General features: G+C 34.3%; 2 protein-coding genes and 1 long non-coding RNA gene across 4 annotated transcripts in view; 1 reads left to right on the top strand and 2 right to left on the bottom strand.

The window, feature by feature from the left end:
* The window catches only part of LOC129740565 (protein gone early), a 376,826-nt gene that overhangs the window by 98,567 nt on the left and 256,496 nt on the right, over window positions 1-21,763 (bottom strand). For both annotated transcript variants that reach the window (XM_055732270.1, XM_055732271.1), the window contains exon 5: window positions 782-929. In XM_055732270.1, the coding sequence (XP_055588245.1) occupies window positions 782-929 (148 nt within the window). The remainder of the gene's footprint in view (window positions 1-781; window positions 930-21,763) is intronic.
* LOC129740570 (uncharacterized) lies at window positions 12,873-14,255 on the bottom strand. The gene is made up of 3 exons (XR_008736284.1): window positions 14,198-14,255; window positions 13,119-13,181; window positions 12,873-13,055 (listed from the first exon to the last, which is right to left on the bottom strand). It is a non-coding gene; the product is annotated as an uncharacterized LOC129740570 (long non-coding RNA).
* Window positions 17,325-18,829, top strand: LOC129740569 (fibroin heavy chain-like). The gene is made up of 3 exons (XM_055732274.1): window positions 17,325-17,358; window positions 17,546-17,599; window positions 17,668-18,829. The coding sequence occupies exons 1-3, from the start codon at window positions 17,344-17,346 to the stop codon at window positions 18,571-18,573; spliced, it is 975 nt and encodes a 324-aa protein (XP_055588249.1). The 5' UTR covers window positions 17,325-17,343; the 3' UTR covers window positions 18,574-18,829.

Raw genomic sequence — 21,763 nt, 5'->3', positions numbered from 1 at the left:
ACTATATATTTTTTAAAAATCGGTTGAGAAACAAGAGAGATATAGCGGTTTTAAGCGAGGAGTGTCAAATTGACACTCAAGGTTTGATTAGGAAGTTTTTTTTCTGGGCTTTCAGGGTCAAGGTTGCCGACATCACAGAAAAATCTATAATTTCACAGAATTTTGGGCAAATTTTTGTCACAGAACACTGAATTTTAGAAATATTAACAGATTTCACAGAATTTTCAAATTTTGGACATTTTATTCAAAATTTAATTGTTAATGTTAATATAAATTTAGGTTAATTATCTATGAATTGGAATAATATGATAAAATTGGTAATGTCAATTGATTTTTCTTAAGTAAAATGTAAACAAGACGCAATTTAACACGACTTTTGAATGAAATTCATGGAAAAAGCATCACAGAAAACCGTCACAGAATTTTTGGGTAAAATCACAGAAATTCAGATTTTTTTTTCGTCAAAACACAGAATTTTTTTTCGACAACCTTGTTCGGGTGTTTCCTTAAAAAACAAGCAATGATGCAAAATTAAAGATTTCAGGAATTCATTGAGGGACCCCGAAGAAATTGTATTATTTGGATGCACCCGAAGAAAGTTACAAGCCGCCAAACTTCCAATAGTGTCATATTGACACTCAAGAGCGGTATAGGGTTAACCAGTAAGACCCATCTGTTCGTTCAACAGTTTCCATAGACCTGAATGAAGAAAGCAACGAATGAAGGAGCAACGAAATGTTGCAATAAAAAATGCTACCACACATTAAACCCAGAGACTCACCTTCATAGTCCTGATAGGCGTCCGAATTCCACTCGCCCTTGTTGACGCCGAAGAAAGCGTGCCCGGCGTATTTCTCCTCGAATCGGCCGCAGGCCCACTCGAACGGCGACTGACACGTGTTGATCTCCGGTCGGGCCCAGGAGAGAATCTGAAAATAAAAAAAGGCAAAAGAAAACAGAGAAAATGAAACATCGGGTCGAGGGAGAGCATAGAGATACTTGTAAAGTGACATCTGCAGAATTTTTCAGTCAACAATGCTGACGCCAATGAAGCACAACATTTTTCAGTTTCCGAAAAAAATAATAAGAAAAAATTACAAAGTTTTAAAATTCCAAAAAAAATGGGAAGAAAATTTCCACTAACATAATTTGATTTAGTTTTTATCCATAAAGAAATTGAGTTTTCTTCATAAAACAAAATAGGGAAAAATATATCCAAGTGTCAACAATATGTTCTCTACCTTATTATGCTGTAACTTCAAAATTTGTCAATAGGTTGCGCTAACATCTCTCGGAAGAACAATGTGTCTCGGCTAACTTGGGAGAACTTATGCTTATGCGTTGATTGAGAGTTTTTTGCTCTCTTCTCTTCCATTTTGCTCTCCACATGTGGATTCATTCCATTCATAAAATTCGATCGGATCGGTTGAGCGAAGACCAACATAGCACGATTTGTAAGCCGGTTCAAAACCCTCGTCGTGAAACCGCCACTTGTTGAAGTGGGTGGCAGAGTTCGCACATTAAAAACACACATTTTCGGCTTATAATCATCGGTTCCGGAGCGTTTATGTGCCACGGACTGGCGTCGAATGTGGGTTGAGTTTTCTTTGGTTGGGAGGCGAAGTCTTCTATCAAACTTTCGTCTACAGTTCTTGTTCAATGAATGGGATTTAAGTTCCGAGTTTCGATAGTGTTTCTCTAAGGTTTTAAAAATATTTTCATAGAATGGAGAATTCTCCAGAGCTAGAGGTTCTGACAGTTCCTTGACAGTTAATAGTGCTAAATTTATTATAACAAGGGAAAAAATATTATTAAGAATTCAAATTAAACTACAACTAATAACAATGCCAGAAATGCATTGATTTCTAAATCCATTTTCCTATTTTCGACCATCACACAAACTCGAAAAAAAATGGTGTTCCTTATTCTTAATTAGTGAATTAGGGGTGATAGTTAGCAATCAGTTTAATTTACATTCCATTTCTTTAGTTTCAATTGAAGGGTAGATTAAAAAAAATCGCGGTAATATCTTGAATTTGGAAAAATATTAAACCACGATTTAACATGTTAATTCTTGATTAGGAAAAAAAAATTAAATAGAACTTTAAAAAACACAAAGTTGATGATTAAATTTAATACAATAAAAGGAGAAAATTTTTAATTATATTATAAGGGTGCCAGTGATCAAAGCCTGAGATAAAATCATTTGTTCATACTCAAATTCTACCGGTTATCTGAAAAGGCTAGAAAAAATAACTTTTGAAATTCACATATTAATTTTATATACAATTGAAAGCTGAAATCGACAAAATATAGGTTGGGAAATTTAATTCATTGAATGAGAAATGAGAACATGATAAAAATAAAGATAAGGAATTACAAGTTTTGCTGTTAATATTGAAAGCACAAAGTCAATACTGATATAGTTTACATTGCGCATTTAAATTTAACTTTAAACTTGCTACTTTGAATCATTTTTCTAACTTTTAGCATAGCATAGCATAGCATAGCATTGGGTGACTACACACATCTTGCATTGGCTGATACACAAAGTACAACTTAATAATCAAAACAAACACAAGATGCCAAAACAAGTTTCTGGATTCAAAACTCATTTCAAGTGTTGGTTTTAAAAATAAGTGTGGTACAATAATGCACACCGTGACAAGTCAATGTAATCATAATGAAGATGATCTGATACAGCTAAATGAACTTTTTAGGCGCAGAGAACTCATGCGACCCAGGGTGCTGTATTCAGTTAGGTAAGGAAAAGGGTATATACATGGGAAATCCTACTTGGCAAATAGGACTGATAAGCAAAATAAAATAAATATGTTGTTAAAGCATTAAAATTAAAAAATGAAACGATCTCACCAAAGTCCGTAAAAAGGTGGTATGTTTCTGCCGGTGCTGTTTCCCAATTCTTCCTGAATCCAGTCATTTGGAAATGGGTTGCATCCAAATATTTGTTTTATATCTGTTGCCTATGAGCAACGCGCATCGCAGCAATCAGGAAAATTCCCTTTCGTTTGCCCATCGCGACCACATCCTTTTTTCCCTTTCATTGACCTAAAATTTAGGCTGCGCCACGGCAATATCCCTTTGCCAAATTCCCTGATCACTATCACTATCTTTTTTAAAACAAATTTTCCTGGTTTCACCAGCTATCGACTACTTAAACACATTATTGTACCAGGGCATCGTAGAATTTTGCACTGCGCAAGTAAAAAACAGATCACACAGCCAGCCTTTTTTTCTTTGCTCGTCTACCAAACAATGTTTTTAAAATCAATATGAATGTATCTGCTTTCTAAACTTCACATTTAACTATACTTTACTTCACTTTATCCTATCCAATGTAAAATGTTTAAAGCACCTTAAATCCATAGCAGAAAATTTGAAGAAGGTATAAGAACGTAGAAGAAACGCGCTACCGAAAAAAACACGACCGTATTCGTTCCTTTGAATCATTTTTCTAACTTTTCATAGATTTATTAGAAAACCATGATCAATAAAAAAAAAGTATTCAAATAACAAAAATAAGTGAAATGTTTATAAGTTTTCCAGAGCAAGTTTTATAAAATTTAAAACTTCAAACTTTCGATTTAAACATTGCCCAATTGGGGAAAAGTGTATAGGTAAACCGCGAAGAAATTAATTATCTTCCCTTCTACATAAACCAAATCTATGAAAATATACTTTCCTTTAGTGAAAATGTCCGAAGAATCAATTGAACATAGATTCAGAAGCCGCACGGTTTCACGACCGATGATATAGTTAGTGCCTTTTTAACCTCTAATTCCCCTTTTTTCTCTAGACAATCCAATCCAGAAAAACACTGATTTGGACATGAAATTTTTAAACAAAAAATGAACTATCTTGTGTGATTTTGTCCAAGCAATCAAATGAAAGCTGTTTGAGACACTGCACGCAACGGAAAATGGAGTTATAGCCGTTTTACCCACAATTCTCCTCATTTTTATCAATATTTTAGCCTAACTCCATTCTACAAAGCGTACCGTGGCTCAAATAGCCTTCATTTGATTCCTCGGACTGAAAATCACACAAGATAAAGCCTAGTCCACACTAGGCAACATGAACTGCGATTTCGGTTGATGAGACTTGTTTATGTTTACATGTTGGTTGCTGAAAGTCTCCCATACCTGTCGGGAGACTTGAGACATGCATCTCTTCGTCTAGTTAAAAATGAAAACATAAACAAAGTCTCAGCAACCGAAATCGCAGTAAAGTTGCCGAGTGTGGACTAGGCTTAAGTCTCATTTGGTTTTAAATTATCAAGTCCGAATATGCACTTCTCTGAAATATTTTATAACTGTAGGGGATTTTAGGGGTAAAGCAGCCATAACTCAATTTTTCCATGGGTGCGATGGTTCAAATAAACTTCATTTGGTTCCTCGGAAAAAAATCATTTGTTCCAAAATTGTCCTGTGCGAACAAGCTTTTTTTCTCAATTAATTGAAAAAAGTTGGTAAATTGAGGGTAAAACAGCCATAACTCCAGTTTGCAATGCTTGCGGTGGCTGAAATAGCCTGCGTTCGATTCCTCGAAAAACACACAAGATATATATAAACACATAAGATATATTTTGGTTCTAAATTTTCCAGCCCGAACAAGCTTTTTCTAAATTAATTGAAAAATGTAGGGGAGTTGTGGGTAAAAACAGCCATAGATACATTTTCCAATGCTCAAATAGCTTTCATTCGATTTCTCAAAAAAAAATTCACTCTAGATAAGTTTTATTTTCTTCAAAATCTCCCAGTCCGAACAGGCATTTTCTTAACTAAAATAAAAATTTTGGATATATATTTTCGATGCGTGCGGTGGCTCAAACAGCCGATTCCTCGGAAAAAGCACTTCAGTTAAGTCTAGGGTTGCCATGCCATCCGTCCCGCAAAAGCGGGACATGTCCCGTTTTTTTGGAAAATGTCCCGCCATCCCGCTTTTTCCTGAAAAAAAAATTGAGGTAGACTCAACTCTTTCCAGTTCTACCACTTCATAGTCCGTCAGTGCTCGATGAAATCACTTCTTATAAATATCTCCTCGATAATATTCAACTCCTGTATTTTTTTTTCTAAGCTTCCTTTATCTTATAATTTCACCGATAAGCCTGTAAAACTGAATAACAATTTTAAGAAGTTTCATTGATTTTCACTGAAAAAACCCAAAACTTAAATTCGTTGTTTCGACACAGAAAATCAATCAAATAGAATTTTTATTATATTAATGCAAAATTAAAGATTATAAATTAAATTAACGATTATATAATTTGTTTAGTTCTGAGCATTTAAGGTTGCCACAATATTTTCTAGACATATACGGACCTGGCAAAAGCCAGGCCTTTGATTTCGAAATTTTCAACCCAAAATCAGGACAATATCCGGGTAAATTCGGTCAAAACCACGGAATTATTCAATAAAAATTTAAAAGAAAAGAAAGAAAAGAACATTTAAAAATATATTTTTTTCATTAATATACTTCAGCTAGTTTTAGATCGTATTTTAGGCTTCCGAAAAACGGTTCATGATTATTTAAATAAAACATGCTTAGAAAATTGTGTTTGGGACGTAAAAATAAAAATTAGGAAAAAGTTTTTTTGTTTGTTTCTGAAATAAAGTGAATAAATCTGTGCAAAATTCGGGCTTTTTTTAATGAAATCCGGGAAACTCAATTTTTTTTTAAAAATTTGTGTCAAATATCCGGGCATGCCCGGGTAAAATTGAGCAATCTGGCAAGCTTATCTCAGCATCACCATAACAATCTGGTTCAGTTGAACGTTTCTTGTGCACGTTCTAGCTCGATATGTTTCTCCTGAATCACATCCGAATCCCTTGAATGTGAAGCTTGAAGAAAAAGTCAAATTCCGGATAAGAAGAACAGGACTGCCCAGCGAAAATAAACTTCATTCAATTAAACAATGAATGAATGGACGAGTTAAATTAAATAAACTTGGTAAATAATCAACAACGGCTGTTAAATTTTTTTTTAAAGCTTTCTTCAAATTTTGGATTTTAAATTGCTCTGAAAAACAACATTTTCTACTTGATATTCGCAGTATACATAGATGAAAGTTTTCTTGAGAATTCAGTTTTTTAAACAAATTTCGTTTATCCATAGTTCATTACTCCATATGAATTATTTCATGTAATGTAACAGACAAATAATAGCCACTGGGGGCTGAGGATTGTTGTTACGATGGGTGCTGTGATATGTAATGTAAGAGACAAATAATAGCCGCTGTGGGCTGAGGTTTGTTGTTAAAATGTGTTATACTGTGTTGTGTAATGTAACAGACAAAAAGTACCCACTGTGGGCTGAGGTTTGTTGTTACACTGTGTCATAATGAGTTGTGTAAAGTAACAGACAAATTATAGCCACTGTGGGCTGAGTTTTGTTGTTACTTTGTGTTATACTGTGTTGTGTAATGTAACAGACAAATAATATCCACTGTGGGCTGAAGTTTGTTGTTACACTATGTAATGATGTGTTGTGTAATGTAACAGACAAATAATAGCCACTGTGGGCTGAGGTTTGTTGTCACGATTTCTAATACTGTGATGTGTAATGTAACAAACAAATAATAGCCAATGTGGACTGAGATTTGTTGTTACGATGTCTAATGCTGTGTTGTGTAATGTAACAGATAAATAATAGCCACTGTGGCTGAGTTTTGTTGTAACTAAGTGTTATGCTGTGCTGTGTAATGCTGTGTTGTGTAGTGTAATGTAATGTAGACAAGTAATAGCCACTGTGGGCTGACGTTTATTGTTACATTGTGTAATAATGTGTTCTGTAATGTAACAGACAAATAATATCCACTGTGGGCTGACGTTTTGTTGTTACTAAGTGTTATACTGTGTTGTGTAATTTAACAGACAAATACTAGCCACTGTGGGCTGAGGTTTGTTGTTAAGATGTCTAAAATTTTAGGGAAATTGAGGGTAAAACAATCAGAACTCCATTTTCCGATGCGTGAGGTGGCTCAAACAGCATTCATTCCATTTCTCGGAAAACATCACACAAAAAGGGTCTCATTTGATTCAAAATTTTAAAGTCCAAACTTTTTTTCATACTTAATTGAAAAATATAGGGGAATTTTCCCCATTGAGCATTGGGTCTTGGAAAGGACAAAAGGTACAACAGTGTTTTTCTTATCAAAAAATCTAGGTTTATCAATTCGAATTTGGCTTTTTCTGTCTCGGAAGTGGATCAAACAACGATTCTTTTTTTTTTAACCCGACGTTTCGACCAGTTTTGTTGGTCTTTTTCAAGGGAATTTGCTGTCTGTTTGTTTTTGTAAATTTCGTTTTTGCCCAACGGCTAGGTGCCTATTGATTGCTGTTCGTGTTTTTCATTGAATGGCAAATAATTTATCTCATCAGTGTCACTGTGGTCGCACTGTTACTACAACTATTAAAATTTCTAGGCTTCCAAAAAGGTTATGTTTTTAGGATACAAAAAATCAGAATCAGAAAAATCAGAGACAAAGACAAACTTTAAAAAAAAAACTACAAAATAAAGTAGTAGGACTACAAAATTCGGTAAATTTATTTGATAACTAGCTGATCCCATACGAACTCCGTTTCGCTTTCAACTTGGAATATGTCATGGACAGTTTGTATGAAAGTCAATAGGCAAATATTTTCCAGATGCTTTCCGAATTAATTGTTAAGTTATAATTGCAAAAATATTTGACGAACACCTCTTCTGTCGTCTGCTTCTTCATTTGAAATCAGGAATTGATTGCCCGAATGAAATAAAAACCCCGTTTAAAAATTTCGAGTTGATCGTCGCATAACAACGCAATTATTGCCAAAAAGTTAAAATCCTTTTGGTGGCCTCTTTTACAATCTTTGATATCTGAAGTCGATTTTCCGTCTCTGAAAACTACCGTGAGCAAATTTTCATCCCAATCCGATGTATAATAACGACGATATTTTAAAAATAATGTAAGGTTAATATGGACGACCCCATTGCCGGCCCCTTACGCTGAATTCAATACCTGAAATCGATTGATCGTCCCACAAAACTCTCGTGTACCAATTTTCATCTAAATCCAATGTATAATAACGATAATATCGCAAAAACAGTGAATAGTTAATATGGACGACCCCTTAGGCCGACCCCTGACTTTAATTTGGATAAGTGAATTCAATTGTTTGTCCCAAATAACTCCTTTGTGCCAATTTTCAACCCAATCCGATGTATAAAAATGGCAAGATGACTAAGATATTGAAAACTTAATATAGACGACCCCTTTAGCCGGCCCCTTATTTTGAATTTGATACCTCATTTTTTTACAAACATCAATTCTTAGGTAGCTTGAATAGATGTGGCCTAATAGTTTTATCTTCAAAAGATTAAACTGCTTTTTTATCTTTTCCATCCCTTATCTAATGAAAATATCTGTTGAATTATCCCACTTTTCAATATGGATGATTTTGTTGAGCATGTTGGAAACTCACTTTGCATGTTTTCAATTGCATGTGTGTATTTTTTTCGCTTTTCAATTTCTTACTGTTTTATTATTAGTTTACCTTAAATGTTGGAAGTTCTACTAATAGCTTTTTGAAGTTATCGAAAATAAATCATTTCGAAAACACTATTTCTATATTATGAAAAAGGTTTTTTTTTTGAGTTCTGTTTTTTTTTCATGGGCACAAACATCCCATTAATGGATGGTAGAATCGACCACATTGGTCATCAATGATAACTCAAAAGTTAGAAATTGATCAGTGAAATCGAATTGGATAAAACTCAAATCCTCAAATTTTATTATCTTATCAATTTTCTAATCCCCCATCAAAATTCCAATTGAAGCATTAAAATCGCAGCCTTGAACTTATAAACTCTGAATCTAAAAAATTTTCTATCTCTATGAGGAATTCGAAAAATATAAAAATGGTTGACCTTCAAAGCCCCCCAGCAGCGGTAAAGAGCACTTTGAAAGCCACTACTATTCTAGTCAATATATTCCTAACAGGCTAGTTGTATTCTTCAATCAAAATGTAGGCTTATAATTGTATCCAAATATCTCGTACTGGTAGCATGCGCTTTGAACAGTAGAAGGTACAAAAAAACACCCGCCAAAATTTTCACTTTCAAATTTTAAATGCTCAGCAAGCTTCGATTTGCTATCCAGTACATGTGAGCTCTGGATGGTCGTTTCTAATAGCCTGCTCATGGCGATGGTGAAAATAATCCCGCCAACGAAACAAACGGAAACGAAAGTCGGTTCAAAAAATGGGTGCCATGACTTTTGGTTCGGGGGAATAAAACCGTTATTGTATGGACGACCGCCTTCAAAAGGGGTCATCCGAAAATCTAAAAACATTTTTCATCATTCCTGGTCCTAATGAGCACCCATGCCAAATTTCAGGTCTCTAGCTCTTAAGGCAGCTGAGCCTATTGAAGACAAACATACAAACGAACAAACGGAAATTACTTTTTATATATATATATATATATATAGAAGATTAATATAAACTATGAAGATTAAAAATAAAAGTTTGTTGAGTATTTCAGCAGGATTTTTTTTGAAACGTCATATACCATTATGAAAACTGGCTGGGTGCCTAGCGAGGTATTGCATGGCTAATTTTATGCAATACTTCGCGAAGCACAAGCATTGATGGCAGTTGAATTTGTTGTTTTGCAATGCTAATAACTTATTTGCCTAAAAAGAAAGTTACGATCATCGTCAATGTTGTTTTGCAGAAAATTTACTTTAGAAAATTTATAAGTTGGCACACATGCAATTTTCCCATACAAACCTAAAATCTTAAATTTCGAAATCCGGGCATTTGATTTCAAATTTGACAACTGTAAATCCCGGCAACTTAATGGTAGGCTTAATGGCGGCACGTTATCCAAACATACGGGAAAATTGTGCCTAAAAATGTTAAAACACAGAAAATCAAAAAAAAATCGTATTTTAGGCTTGATAAAAACCTTTCATGATTATTTTTTTTTTTTTGCACTGACTGAATGCAAATATGATAACAAAAATACTCCCCACAGAGCTTTAAATACTGGACACGTAGCCGTTGGAAAAAAAAACTGAGTTGAGTTTTCACATTTAAGAATAGTTCCCTTGAAAAAGACCACAAAATATGGTCGAAACGTCGGGTATTTCAAATAAAAAGATGTTTGATTAAAATCTCAGACCGTAAAGAGCCAAAAATTACAATTCAAAAATTAAAAACTCTTTACAACACTATTTGTTTTATTTTGTTTGATATGCCAAACAAATCCGGGTAAAATCAGAGCTTTTTCACAGAAATCCGGGCCACCGAGCAGGGCCGGACTGTTCCCAAATTTCAAATTTAAATATCCGGGAAATTCCGAATAAAACCAGGCCATCTGGCCACCTTAGTTTAAGGCCATCTGTGCGGGCTTATTTTGTTCAGTTAACGTTCGAATAATGTGGAATATTATTGATCCGATAAGTATGTATTTAAAAAAAAAAATCTTAATACAACGTTCAAAACCCAATTTCTTTTTCATTAATGACGTTGAAGAAAAAGGGTCACAAAAATACAATGTATAGTTTTGCTCCCATGGTTTCTTCAGCATACAACGAAAAACAAATTCAACATAAACCAGTTTGATTTTCCAATTTTGTTAAAGATAATTTATGACTGATAATTTTTAGGTTCGACGAAAGAAACATTCTGACTAACGATAGGTACCTTCATTGGGACCCAATTTTATTACTTTGCTGTTAAAATTCTAATAAAATATTCTGCTTGTGCCAGTTGATCGACCGTTGATGATCGGTATTAGGATATATTGACAGTTTTACACGAACACCACCTTAGCAGGAGGCCTCAGCCCTAACCTCAAACCATGGGAGAACAGAATCAATTTTTGAGAAGGGCGCACGATAAACGCGATTTTGCGGTACTAATATCGACAAATTCGCCCTGTGGAAAAGCGACACACAGATGCTCGTGTTTTGATTTTTTAGGGTGGTCAGGGCTGCCAAGTGCATTGATATTTGGAAAATGATTATATTTTAGATTGAATTTTTATTGAAAAACGTTTTCATGAGTACTGAGAATTTGCAACTTTCCCCTAGATTTCTATTAGAATAAGAAATTAAACGCAACATTTATCTGAACTGAATAACAACTGTCTGTATCGCACACTTAAACGATGTAGCGAATTATGTGAAAATGTTATAAATAATCAGAGCATGCAGGCTATTATTTTCATAGTCAACCTCAACGTTACTTTTATTAATTTACTTTTTTTTGTAACAGTGAATGATTTTGCATTCGTTTAGAAGTTGGAAACAATTTTTTTTTACTTTACCGAGCAGTACATGAAAATATATTTCAGATGTTTTAAATTCACCTTGAAAATTCATTAGCGGAAGATGGCTTATCTTCATCAATTTTATTAGAGACGCCCCGTAATGAATTCAAACGATTAGCTGTTGATTGTTTAAAAATTTAATCAATTCAGAAATATTATAATTAGTTTAAAAAAAAAACAAATACTGATTTCAGTAACGCGCCTAGCATCACTGGTGAGGCCGTCAGCTCATCAAAGTTTGAGGTTATGGCTGAGGCCAATTTTTCGCCAATACTGGCGCCCGTATATACCCTTATTGAGATGTTCCCGAAATCTATTGGATTTTTTTGACCAATTTCGAACGGCAGTCTGTGACATGGATTTTTTTCGCTTGGATGATTGTGCCCAGTTCAGAACAGACAAAAATCAACAAAAAAATGTTTTATAACAATACAGATAAGGTTAGAAAAAAAAGTCGATTTTATAAGTAAATTAATTAAATTTGATTAAATTAAATTTGAATTCTTTAACCATTTAGGCACAGAAGTAATCCAAATTCAATTGTTTTGCTTCCAGAAGAGCTAAAACTTCCAAATTCAAATTAATTTGAACCTTCTAAGTAATCCATCGATTGGAAAAAAAGAAATCCGTCTCAGAAAACTAGCTCAGCAGTTTTTAAGTTGCCCGTGTCGTGCCGTGACAATTCAAATGATAAACAAATAGAAGAAAAAAAAGTACCGAAACCTCCCGGGAGGAGGCAAGGAAAAAGCTTCCATTTTCACGACTCATTTAATTTTCCAAAATCCCATAACTAAACGGTCAGGCCGAGGAATAAGAGTTAGGAGGTATAGAAAGTGGTGCTGCGAGAGGACGAAATAAACGGGGCCAAACAAAAACACAGCCAATCGCATAGTTTTCGCCATCAAATTCCAATAAATCATTTGTGGACGACTTTACAACTTTCCGGAAGGCAGCAGTAGTGATTGGTCGAGGGTAAGTCGGGGTTCGATTTTAGAGACCAGAGGCCAAAGGGCCAATGGGGTGAAGTAGAGTAGCAAGAAAGAAAAAAACAAACTTGTACTTGGGTTGTTTTCTCTTGTCATCGCTTTCATTTCGGGCTGTCGTTCTTTTGCTTGCTGTTGATGGACAATTTTAGAGAGGGAAGCAGACAGGAAAAAATGGGGGTGTATACTACACAGGCTTTACTTGATTTGAGAGATTTCTTTTGGATTAAAATCAATCAGTAGAGCCTCCCCGCTCGGATTTCCAGCTGAGTGGAAAGAACTTTGTCGCCATGGCCTGGACGAACGAGCGAAGTGGGATGGATGATTTAAATTTGATTACTGGTACATTTAGAGTTGCATAAAAGGTTTCTATGTGATGACTGTATTTGATTCGAATATTTCCAGAACAACCTAATTTTTCTGTTTCGAATCAATGAAACTTCGATTCATCACCAGAGAACATTGTTTTACAGAAGAACTGATCAAGGAAGCAGAATATCGCTGAAAGCTTTTATTGCACGATTTTCCACGTTCAAAGTAATAAGGCTGATGTAACTTGCATTGGTTTGTTTTATTTTATTTTTTGAAACATTCTGTAGACGAAAAATCTGTAACCAAATCACTTAAATATTACCAATATGCCAGTGGGGCTGAACGAGCCTTTTTGGGACCTCTCTTGTTCAAAACGTTGGGAATGGTAGGAACTCGAGGAGCGGTTCCAGCAACGGTTTTGGCCTGTGAATATAGTATCAGATTAGGGTATGTACTCTATCAGTGGAAAGTTGCATCCAAAATTACCTCAGATGTTCCTTGAGCGCTTCCAAATAGGATGGACAGCACCGAGAGACAAGCCGTGATTAGCTGTAGTACCAAGAAGAGGTATCAATTAATATAAAAAATTACGTAATGAAAACTACACCCATTTGTTTTTTTTTATAATAAAATCTTCAGTATCATATGTACCGTAAAATGGGGTGAATCATAATAATTCTTGAACTATTTCCGTAACATTTCTGTCAAATGCTGCTTCGCCCGATTTGTTTAAATGGTGTATTTTATTGACCTGAACCAAACTTAATCAAAGAATAAAAAGTTCAAAGGATTTTAAATATTGATTTTTGTTAATAGGGACAGATACTAACATTTTGACAAACTCGTGTGCTAAGTGGACTGAGTCTTTTTGGGTTAATTTTTGGGGTCCAAAAAGCTTCGTTTTGGTTCAAAACTCATCCATGATTTTTGTAGAATTTTTAAGTAACGTTTACATGAGTAAATTTGAGCTTTGTTTGTATGGGAAAATTGAGTATTTTGTACTGAAAAATCAATATCATTTTTGTTTCTTCTTTGAAACCGAGCCTACTTTTGGTTTTTGTACTAATTTATAAATTCTCTAAAGTATATTTTCCGCTGAACAACTTTGTTCAAGACCGTAACTTCGTATCTCACTGGGAAAAAAGTTATTAGCAGATAAACAGGAATATATTTTTTGGCATTGAAAATTATAAATTCAATTGACATCACTGCTAGGGCCTCGCGAAGGTTTCATGCAAGTAGTCATGCAATACCTCGCTAGGCACCAAGCAGTGATGTCAATTGAATTTAATGTTTTTCAATGCCAAAATACTTATAACTTTTTGCCGGATGAGATACGAAGTCATGTTATGAAATTTGACATTTTTTTAAGCTTCAAATAACTACTTTTAAAATTCATTCAAGCAGTTTATATTTGCTTTTATGCAATAAATCCAGGAACATTTTGTTCCTGAAAGGAGAAAACTATAATGAGTAAATTGCTTGAAATTTGAATCACAACAATTCCTCTCATTTGCTTCACGATTCACCCCATTTAACGGTACAGCAAATTAGTTAAAACTTACCAAAAATGTACGCATCTTTATGTTTTACTGCCTTTGTTTCTCAACCGAAGAATCGATTCCAACTGATTTTGAACGGGAAATCGCTCTATCTTTTATACATTGAACCAAATTGAGGGCCAGTGCACAATGCTTACGAAATCACACAACCTAGCTTATTTCGCTCATTTTATTACAAGAAAAATGCAATTAATCGTTAACAGTGTTCGGACGGAAAGATGGATGTTTACACAGATGTTTTGCTGTGCATCGGAAAGTTTTGGAACCACAATTAATTATTGCAACAATGAATAACGATTAAAAAACAAGATACAGTTTGGAGCAAACAAAAACCAGTTTTAAAATATGCATATTGCATGCAATGTGCTCAATTCATAAACGATTTAATTGCTATGAATATTACGCTAAATTTACTGTTACCAAATGAGCGATTGTTTTAATAATGAAGGACACGTTTTTTTCTGATAGTGAAAAATCGTAGAATTTAAAATGTTTCAAAATGTAAATTGTTTCATGAATTTTTTAAGTAGTTAGAGCTGAAAATATTGTTTTAAAAAAACGGTTAAGTGACTGCAGTTTGAAGAGAATACCTTCATTAACCTCCCCTCAAAGTTGGAAAAGCAGCGCTTCCAGGTGGCATACCACAGGCAAGGTTACCGAAAAAAAATCTGACTTTCTGTGATTTAACCCAAAAATTCTGTGATGCCATTTCCTTTATATTCATTGAAAAAAATCATGATAAATAAGGTCTTTTCTACATTCAAATTGGGTAAAATCAATGAAAATTGTCAATCCTATCATACTTTTTTAATTCAAAGTAAAAGACTAAATTTTATACTGGCAACAGATTCTGTGATGAGAATTTTCTCAAATTTCTGTGAAATTACAGATTTTTCTGTAATTTCGGCAACCGCAGGACAGCGAAAGAATTTCCCAGATCCCTTGTACATCAGAGATCGGCGACATCGGCGTTTGAAAATTCTTAGGTGAGTCCGTTCCTTTGGGGGTTTTCTGACTTTTGTAAATTCACTTTTCTCTTAACTAAGAATGGTTTTTTTTAAACGAACACACACAGAAAGGATCTTGTGAGTGAAACTTCATGTTTCTTTGAAGAAATCTAATTTACTAAACTCTAAGGCGTACATCTTTCACGGATATGATGGCTAGCATCTTACAAATGCTAAAACCACCAGCCCACAGAAAGAGTACTGTATATGCCGTAACCGAGATTCGATCTCATGACCTCTGGCTTAGAAGACTTGAACACTATCCTCTAGGCTAAGGTCGGCTGGAAAAGAGATGTAGGTACCAAGATTCGGCCGACCGAATATAACCCGAAAACCGTTAAATCGAATATTCGGCTCACCGAATAGTTTAGCTAAGGTAACGTTTACATGAGTAAATTTGAACTTTTATATTTGTACTGAAAAATCAACATCATTTTTGTTTCTTCTGTGGAACCGAGCCTGCTAATAGTTTTTGTGCCAATTTATAAATTCTCCAAAGGAAATTTTTCGCTCAACAACTTTGTCAAAGACTTTAACTTTGTATCTGATAAGACAAAAAAGTTATTAGCTGTTTAACAGGGGTATGTCTTTTGGAATTGATAAATAATAAATTCAATTGACATCAGTGCTGATTTCCAAGCGAAGTATTGGATTACTACTTTTCAAGCTATGCTTTGCAAGGCACAAGCAGTGATGTCAATTGAATTTATTGTTTAGCAATGCCTAAAGACATACCCCTTTTAAATAGCTAATAACTTTTTTCCTAACAAGATACAAAGTTAAAGTCTTCTACAAAGTTGTAAAGCGGAAAATTTCCTTTTGAGAATTTATAAATTGGCACAAAACCCATAAGCAGGATCGGTCCCACAGAAGAAACAAAAATGACGTTGATTTTTGAATATGAATATGAATAGCGCACACAGTCATCGAAAATTGAAAAGCTTTTTTTTTATTCCTATTGGATTAAAAGCCGGGCTAGCATTCGTTTGATTAGAAAAGACTGACAGCCAGTGATGTCAACTGTTTTTCAGAAATGTCTGGAAGATTTTGAAAAAATGTTTGGAAAAGTGTGAAAATGGCGAACTTTATAGATGATGACCTTTTTTTGGTCGCCAGAGAGCAATATTGCAGTCTAGGGAATAACACTTATTAGATACTTTATCATAATTAAACATTCTATGCACTATCAATGCCTGATACTATAGTCGGCGATACTACGTTTTATACTTTACTTCCTTGATTTTGAATTTTTACTGTTTTGTCAGATAATTTATGTCGAAACTGGAAGAAATAACAAAAGTCGCGAAGTCTGGAAACCTAAAAAAATGTCTGGCAAAAGTTCAAAAAGTCTGGAAGATCCAGAAAAAAATCTGGAAGATTGACATCACTGCTGACAGCAAAGATGGCTTCATATGAGATTGAATTGAAAGTCAAAAAGCATTACTGTGACTCTGTGACAGGAATAAGTGTTACGCGGCATTGAGCTTGTGTTGTATTCAGCTTTTGATGATTGAGTCGAATATTAGTAACACTGCTTCTGACTAAAACCGTTGTATCTGTCTTGTGTCACAACTCAACCGATCTGTAAAAACTTTCATGAAAATTAACACTGTAGATCTCATTAGGGGGTTAAGTCATTTTTTCAGCATCTGCCTGGGTCGAAGTTTAAAACAAACTTAAGCCCATTCAGCTGAAGATTTATAGATTTTGATTGAAATTTACTACTAGTCGAAAAACTCGTAAGAATTTCATCGTAAAAAAAAGTCCCAACAAAAAATATATGAAGCCAGAGGCGGGTCAACTAAACGAATATTCTAATAAATATTCGCTTCCACCAAATATCAAATAAAAACCAGATCCTCGCAATCTTGTCGACATATCAGCAAATTTTCATAAGAATGCTGAGGTAGTTTTATGTGTTTTTTTTTGCGAATTCAAGCGAAGGAGAAAGGAGCGAGATGATTAGTTTTTTTTAATCATCCTGGGTCAGTTTTAATGGTACTATCGAACCTGGGCACCATATTTTGGGAATGACTTATTCTTTCGCAAAACTTTGTCCGTATAAAAGACACCAGAATTTCTCAGCTCAAATCAGTTAAAATTGATTCCTCGGATTAGAAACAACAGCAGTGGAACGCCAAGATGCGCTTTTTCGTGGTGAGTTGCCGGTGGTTCAGAGTTGTGGATGACCTGTAATAAAATAATCACAGAAAACAGCAAAAAAGTAGCGTTTGATTGAATAGAAAGGTGCCGTGTTGGATTGGAAGTGATAAAAATCGAAATATGCAAATCAGAGCAGATTTTGGTTTAAACTATAAATTGATGCTAGTATTTCGTTTTCCAGTTACTATCAACGTGCCTCGCGGTGGCTTCCGCCCAATTAGGAGGATTTAGTTCGGTAACGATGAATGCATCTTCTAAAGTGAACGATCGCATATTCTAATTGTGGCTTCTAATACTCAACAGGCCGGTGCCTCATCCCGTGCGACGGCTGGCAGTTTTGGAGGTGGTTACGGTTCTGGTGGAGCATATTCAGGAGCAGACGCTTCAGCTTTTACAGGAACCAGCTTCGGACCTTTTGAAGGATCGAGCAGTGGATCAAGTGCGGGTGCCTTGAGCTCTGCTTCCGGATATGCTGGCAGTCTCGGATACGGCGCTGGAGCTGGTGCTGGTGCTGGTGCTAGCGCTAGCGCTAATGCCAATGCTTACGCAAACGCTGGTGCTGGAGTGCGTTACATCGTTAAGCCAGAAATTGTGAAAAAGCATTTCTACTATCACGTTGCTCCTGAAGTCCATGCTGGAGCCTCAGCTGATGCTGAAGCCCGTGTTGAAATCCAGCCACAGACTCACTACAAGGTTCTGTTCATCAAGGCTCCGAGTGCGCATGCAGAAGCCGCTGCCCGTGCTGCCGCTCGTACCCGAACCCAGGAGAAGACCATCGTCTACGTTTTGGTCAAGAATCCGGAAGCTCAAGCCAATGCTGGGGCAGATGCTGCCGTCGATACTTATGCCAGTGCCAAGCCCCAGGTCTACTTCATCAAATACCAGGGCAAGGGAGCTGGAGCTGGAGCGCATGCTGGAGCGCATGCTGGAGCTCATGCGGGTGCACTTGCCGGAGCTGGTGGAATCGGCCTTGGTGGTGCTGGTGCCCTCGCTGGAGCTGGTTCGTACGCTAATGCTGGAGCTGATTCTGGTGCTGGTTTGCTTGGTTCTAGCTATGGCGGTGCTGGTGCCCTTGCTAGTGCCGGTGCTAGTGCTACGGCTGGATCAACTGGATACTCCGGAGGAAACATTTTCGGTGCCAGCCCAAGCTTCGTCTATGGCGGTGCATCCAGTAAGGCTTCCGCAACGGGATCTTCCTTCGCCGGTTAAAACTGTCGAACAGTACAAAACACGCATGCGAACAACCTTTTATTCGCGTTTCACAATTATTCAAAGAATCATTGCAAGGAAACGAGAGTGAATATGATAAGCAAACGATACGGACAAACATATAGCCAGTACATCAAATGTAAGCTAAGCTAAGCTAGTAAAATAGAATAGGATAGATTTACGATTGCTTAGGATGAACGAAACTCTTTGAAGGTACAGATATCGCACACCAGAGCGCGAAAAGAAGTCAATTTAGAACCACTTAATAAAGCAATTCAGCATATGACATTATGACTATTCACTGCTCCGAAAGGTTTGGGGGTCTCATTTGATTGTTTATAGTCAAGTATGTCGAAAACAACATCATTTTTTATTTAATTATTCGTTTATTTCATTCGGCTCAGACAAAAAAAAAAAACATCATATCTCTATATTTATTTCATCATTGCTATTTCATACTTTAAAATGAAAAAAAATAGTAGAAAACATTTGCAACTTGAATTTTCTTCAAAATGAATATAATTTGGTAATTAAAAAATTTAAGTTTGTTTGTATTGTGATCGATTTCAATCGATTGACCATTTTTGACTACAGTACATAATACTTTGATTTCCGGTTCTCTCTTCGGAAATATGATATCGGTGTCTTCAAATAAGTTGTAGAGAAACCAATAACCCACAATTTTAAGTGTGTAGTTTCTTCAAACAACAACAGCAAACAGAGTTATGCCTCTTTTAAGTAGTGACATGAATTCAATCAGTTTAAACAGAATAGGGTAGTGGATCGAATTCACGTCAGGAAATTTCAAGTTCAATTACCATTCCTTACTTTAGAGCCTTAAAATTTTTTGTACAATTTAAAAAGTGATATTTTGTTATTCCGACAAGTACAATCATACATTTTCAATATATGTACATATTTTCCTAACTTTTTTCTCATTTTAACTGGCACTTGAATAACAACATATTGAAGAACCATACATTAAAAATACTACATTTTCTCACAGTCTTTATTTGAAGATTCAGAAAAAAAAATTTCAATGTTTTTTTTTATTTAAATTAAAAAAAACCAACTATATTATGTTCGATTTGTAAAAATCCGACCATCAGGAGGGTCAAAGTGCTTTCAAAGCATATTTCCCTTATAAAATTTTACAGAAAAAAAAAATCAAATTTTATGAAGTTGTAACTCAGCTGGACTACTACCGATTTCTATAAAATTCAGTGTTTAAGAATCGTCTCATCATTTTCAAAGAAGATCTGATTTTTTGTTGTTGTTTTTAAATGTCGAAGTTTTCTCGAAAAATTAAAAAGTTTCCATTTTTGCGACGTGAATTCACTTTTGAACGACTCTTTTTAATCGATTTAAAAAAATAAAACTCCAGTGGATACGAACAACACAATGAAGCATTATTTTTTCTTCAAAACGATTTTTTTTTCTCATTTTTCCGTTGGTTTCGTGTGATTTGAATTATTAAAATACACATATACACAAAACATATAAAATTCAAAAAATCTGTGAAATTTGTGAATATTTCTAAAATTCTTTTTACTTTATAAAGAGATTTTAAGGAGAATTTTATGTTATGTTTCTTGTTTTTCAAAATTTTTAATTCCAAATTCAAATGGATTTTGATAAATTACTTAAGGCCACACAATTTACATTTTCTGAGGTAAAATGAATTCAAGAGTTTATTTCTTATTATTTTCGTGATTTTTTTTAAATTGGTTGAAAATTATTAAAGAAAATTCATAATTTTTATGACAAACTTCAAACTATTAAAAAGTATTTTTGAAATCAAGGTTCTTATTAATTTTCCACAAGACCACAAGAAATTTTGACTTCGAAAAAGTTAGAGGATTTTTATATTTGTTTAGTTTTCCCAAATCGGTAAAATAATTGAATTTCTGATATTTTAAAAAGCTGAAATCAAATCGTTTAGCAAATTTCAACAAGTTCGTTAAATGAAATAAAACTTATGTTTTTAAAAACTTTCTTCAGCCGTGAAAAACTTGTCAATCCAAATTTTCAAAAACTGTAGAATTCGATTCTTTCGAATCAATCTTTATCATCATCACAATCAAAACAGTATTCCTCGATTGAGTAAAGTATAATAAATAAATTTGGAATCAGTTATTTTTCATGTGGATCAGCGATCAATAATTGATTTCAATCAAAACTGATTCATTTTAACTTAATAATTTTTATATCACCAAAATGAGAGATGATATACAAAATCTTACAAAATATTCGAGTTCAGACACCAGTATCTACTGAATTAATCATTAGAACAAAGGCATCAAAACGCTGACTCTTGAGTTATAAATTAAATGCTGAAAATTAATTTTTGAAATTGTCAGAAGCTTTTTAAAAAAGAAAATCTCAAAATCTTTAATGTTAAAAACTTATCTTTTTTATCTTGATATTATAGATCATTTTTCAAGTCACCTTGATTTTGTTTTTTTATTCAATTTATCAACCCTACCGATGAAAGTTACGTTGATTTAGTAGGAACATTCCAAGACTATGAAAACTATAGGCGGATAGAAAGTTACACGAAATCAATGGATATTGAAAATGAGCGAATAAAATTCAGTTAGAAGCATCTTAATCACAAGTCCTTAATAAGTTCCCCATGAATTTTTATTTTTCATAATCTATAAATGTTCTTACAAAAAGAGCATTTCTTTTACTGATAAGGCCGAGAAATTTAATACTTTGGATATGATTTTTCAAATAAATTTACCCAGTTATTGTTTTTTTTTAATTCTCAAATAAATAAACCGAATTTTAGACTCGAATTAATAAATTTTTAAAGAAATATCTTAACGTATTACGTATTTGTTTTTCAACATTGGTTTTTTGTGGTCTGGAAACATAATATTCTTGGAAAAATCTTAATCTTAATATGTAAATACAAACTATTAAGAGCATAAAATTTCAAACTATAACTGCGCTTGAAAGTTTATGAACGTTTTGCTTACTTTCATTTTTTTAAATAATATTTTTAATCGATCATGTTTTTTCAATTGATCTATGGAAAGTACAAAAAATGGTTCGAAGTTGCAACTTTAAAGTGTAATTTGGGCAATGTAAATTTAATTAGTATTGCCTTTTAGCTTCAAATTTTTGCAACCAAATTTGGAATTTCTTATTTATATTATTATCAGTTTTGTACCAGTTACAAAAT

This window comes from Uranotaenia lowii, chromosome 1 (genome assembly GCF_029784155.1).
Source record: "Uranotaenia lowii strain MFRU-FL chromosome 1, ASM2978415v1, whole genome shotgun sequence".
Taxonomy (NCBI): Eukaryota; Metazoa; Arthropoda; class Insecta; order Diptera; family Culicidae; genus Uranotaenia; species Uranotaenia lowii.
This window is presented reverse-complemented; position numbering and strand designations above follow the sequence as displayed.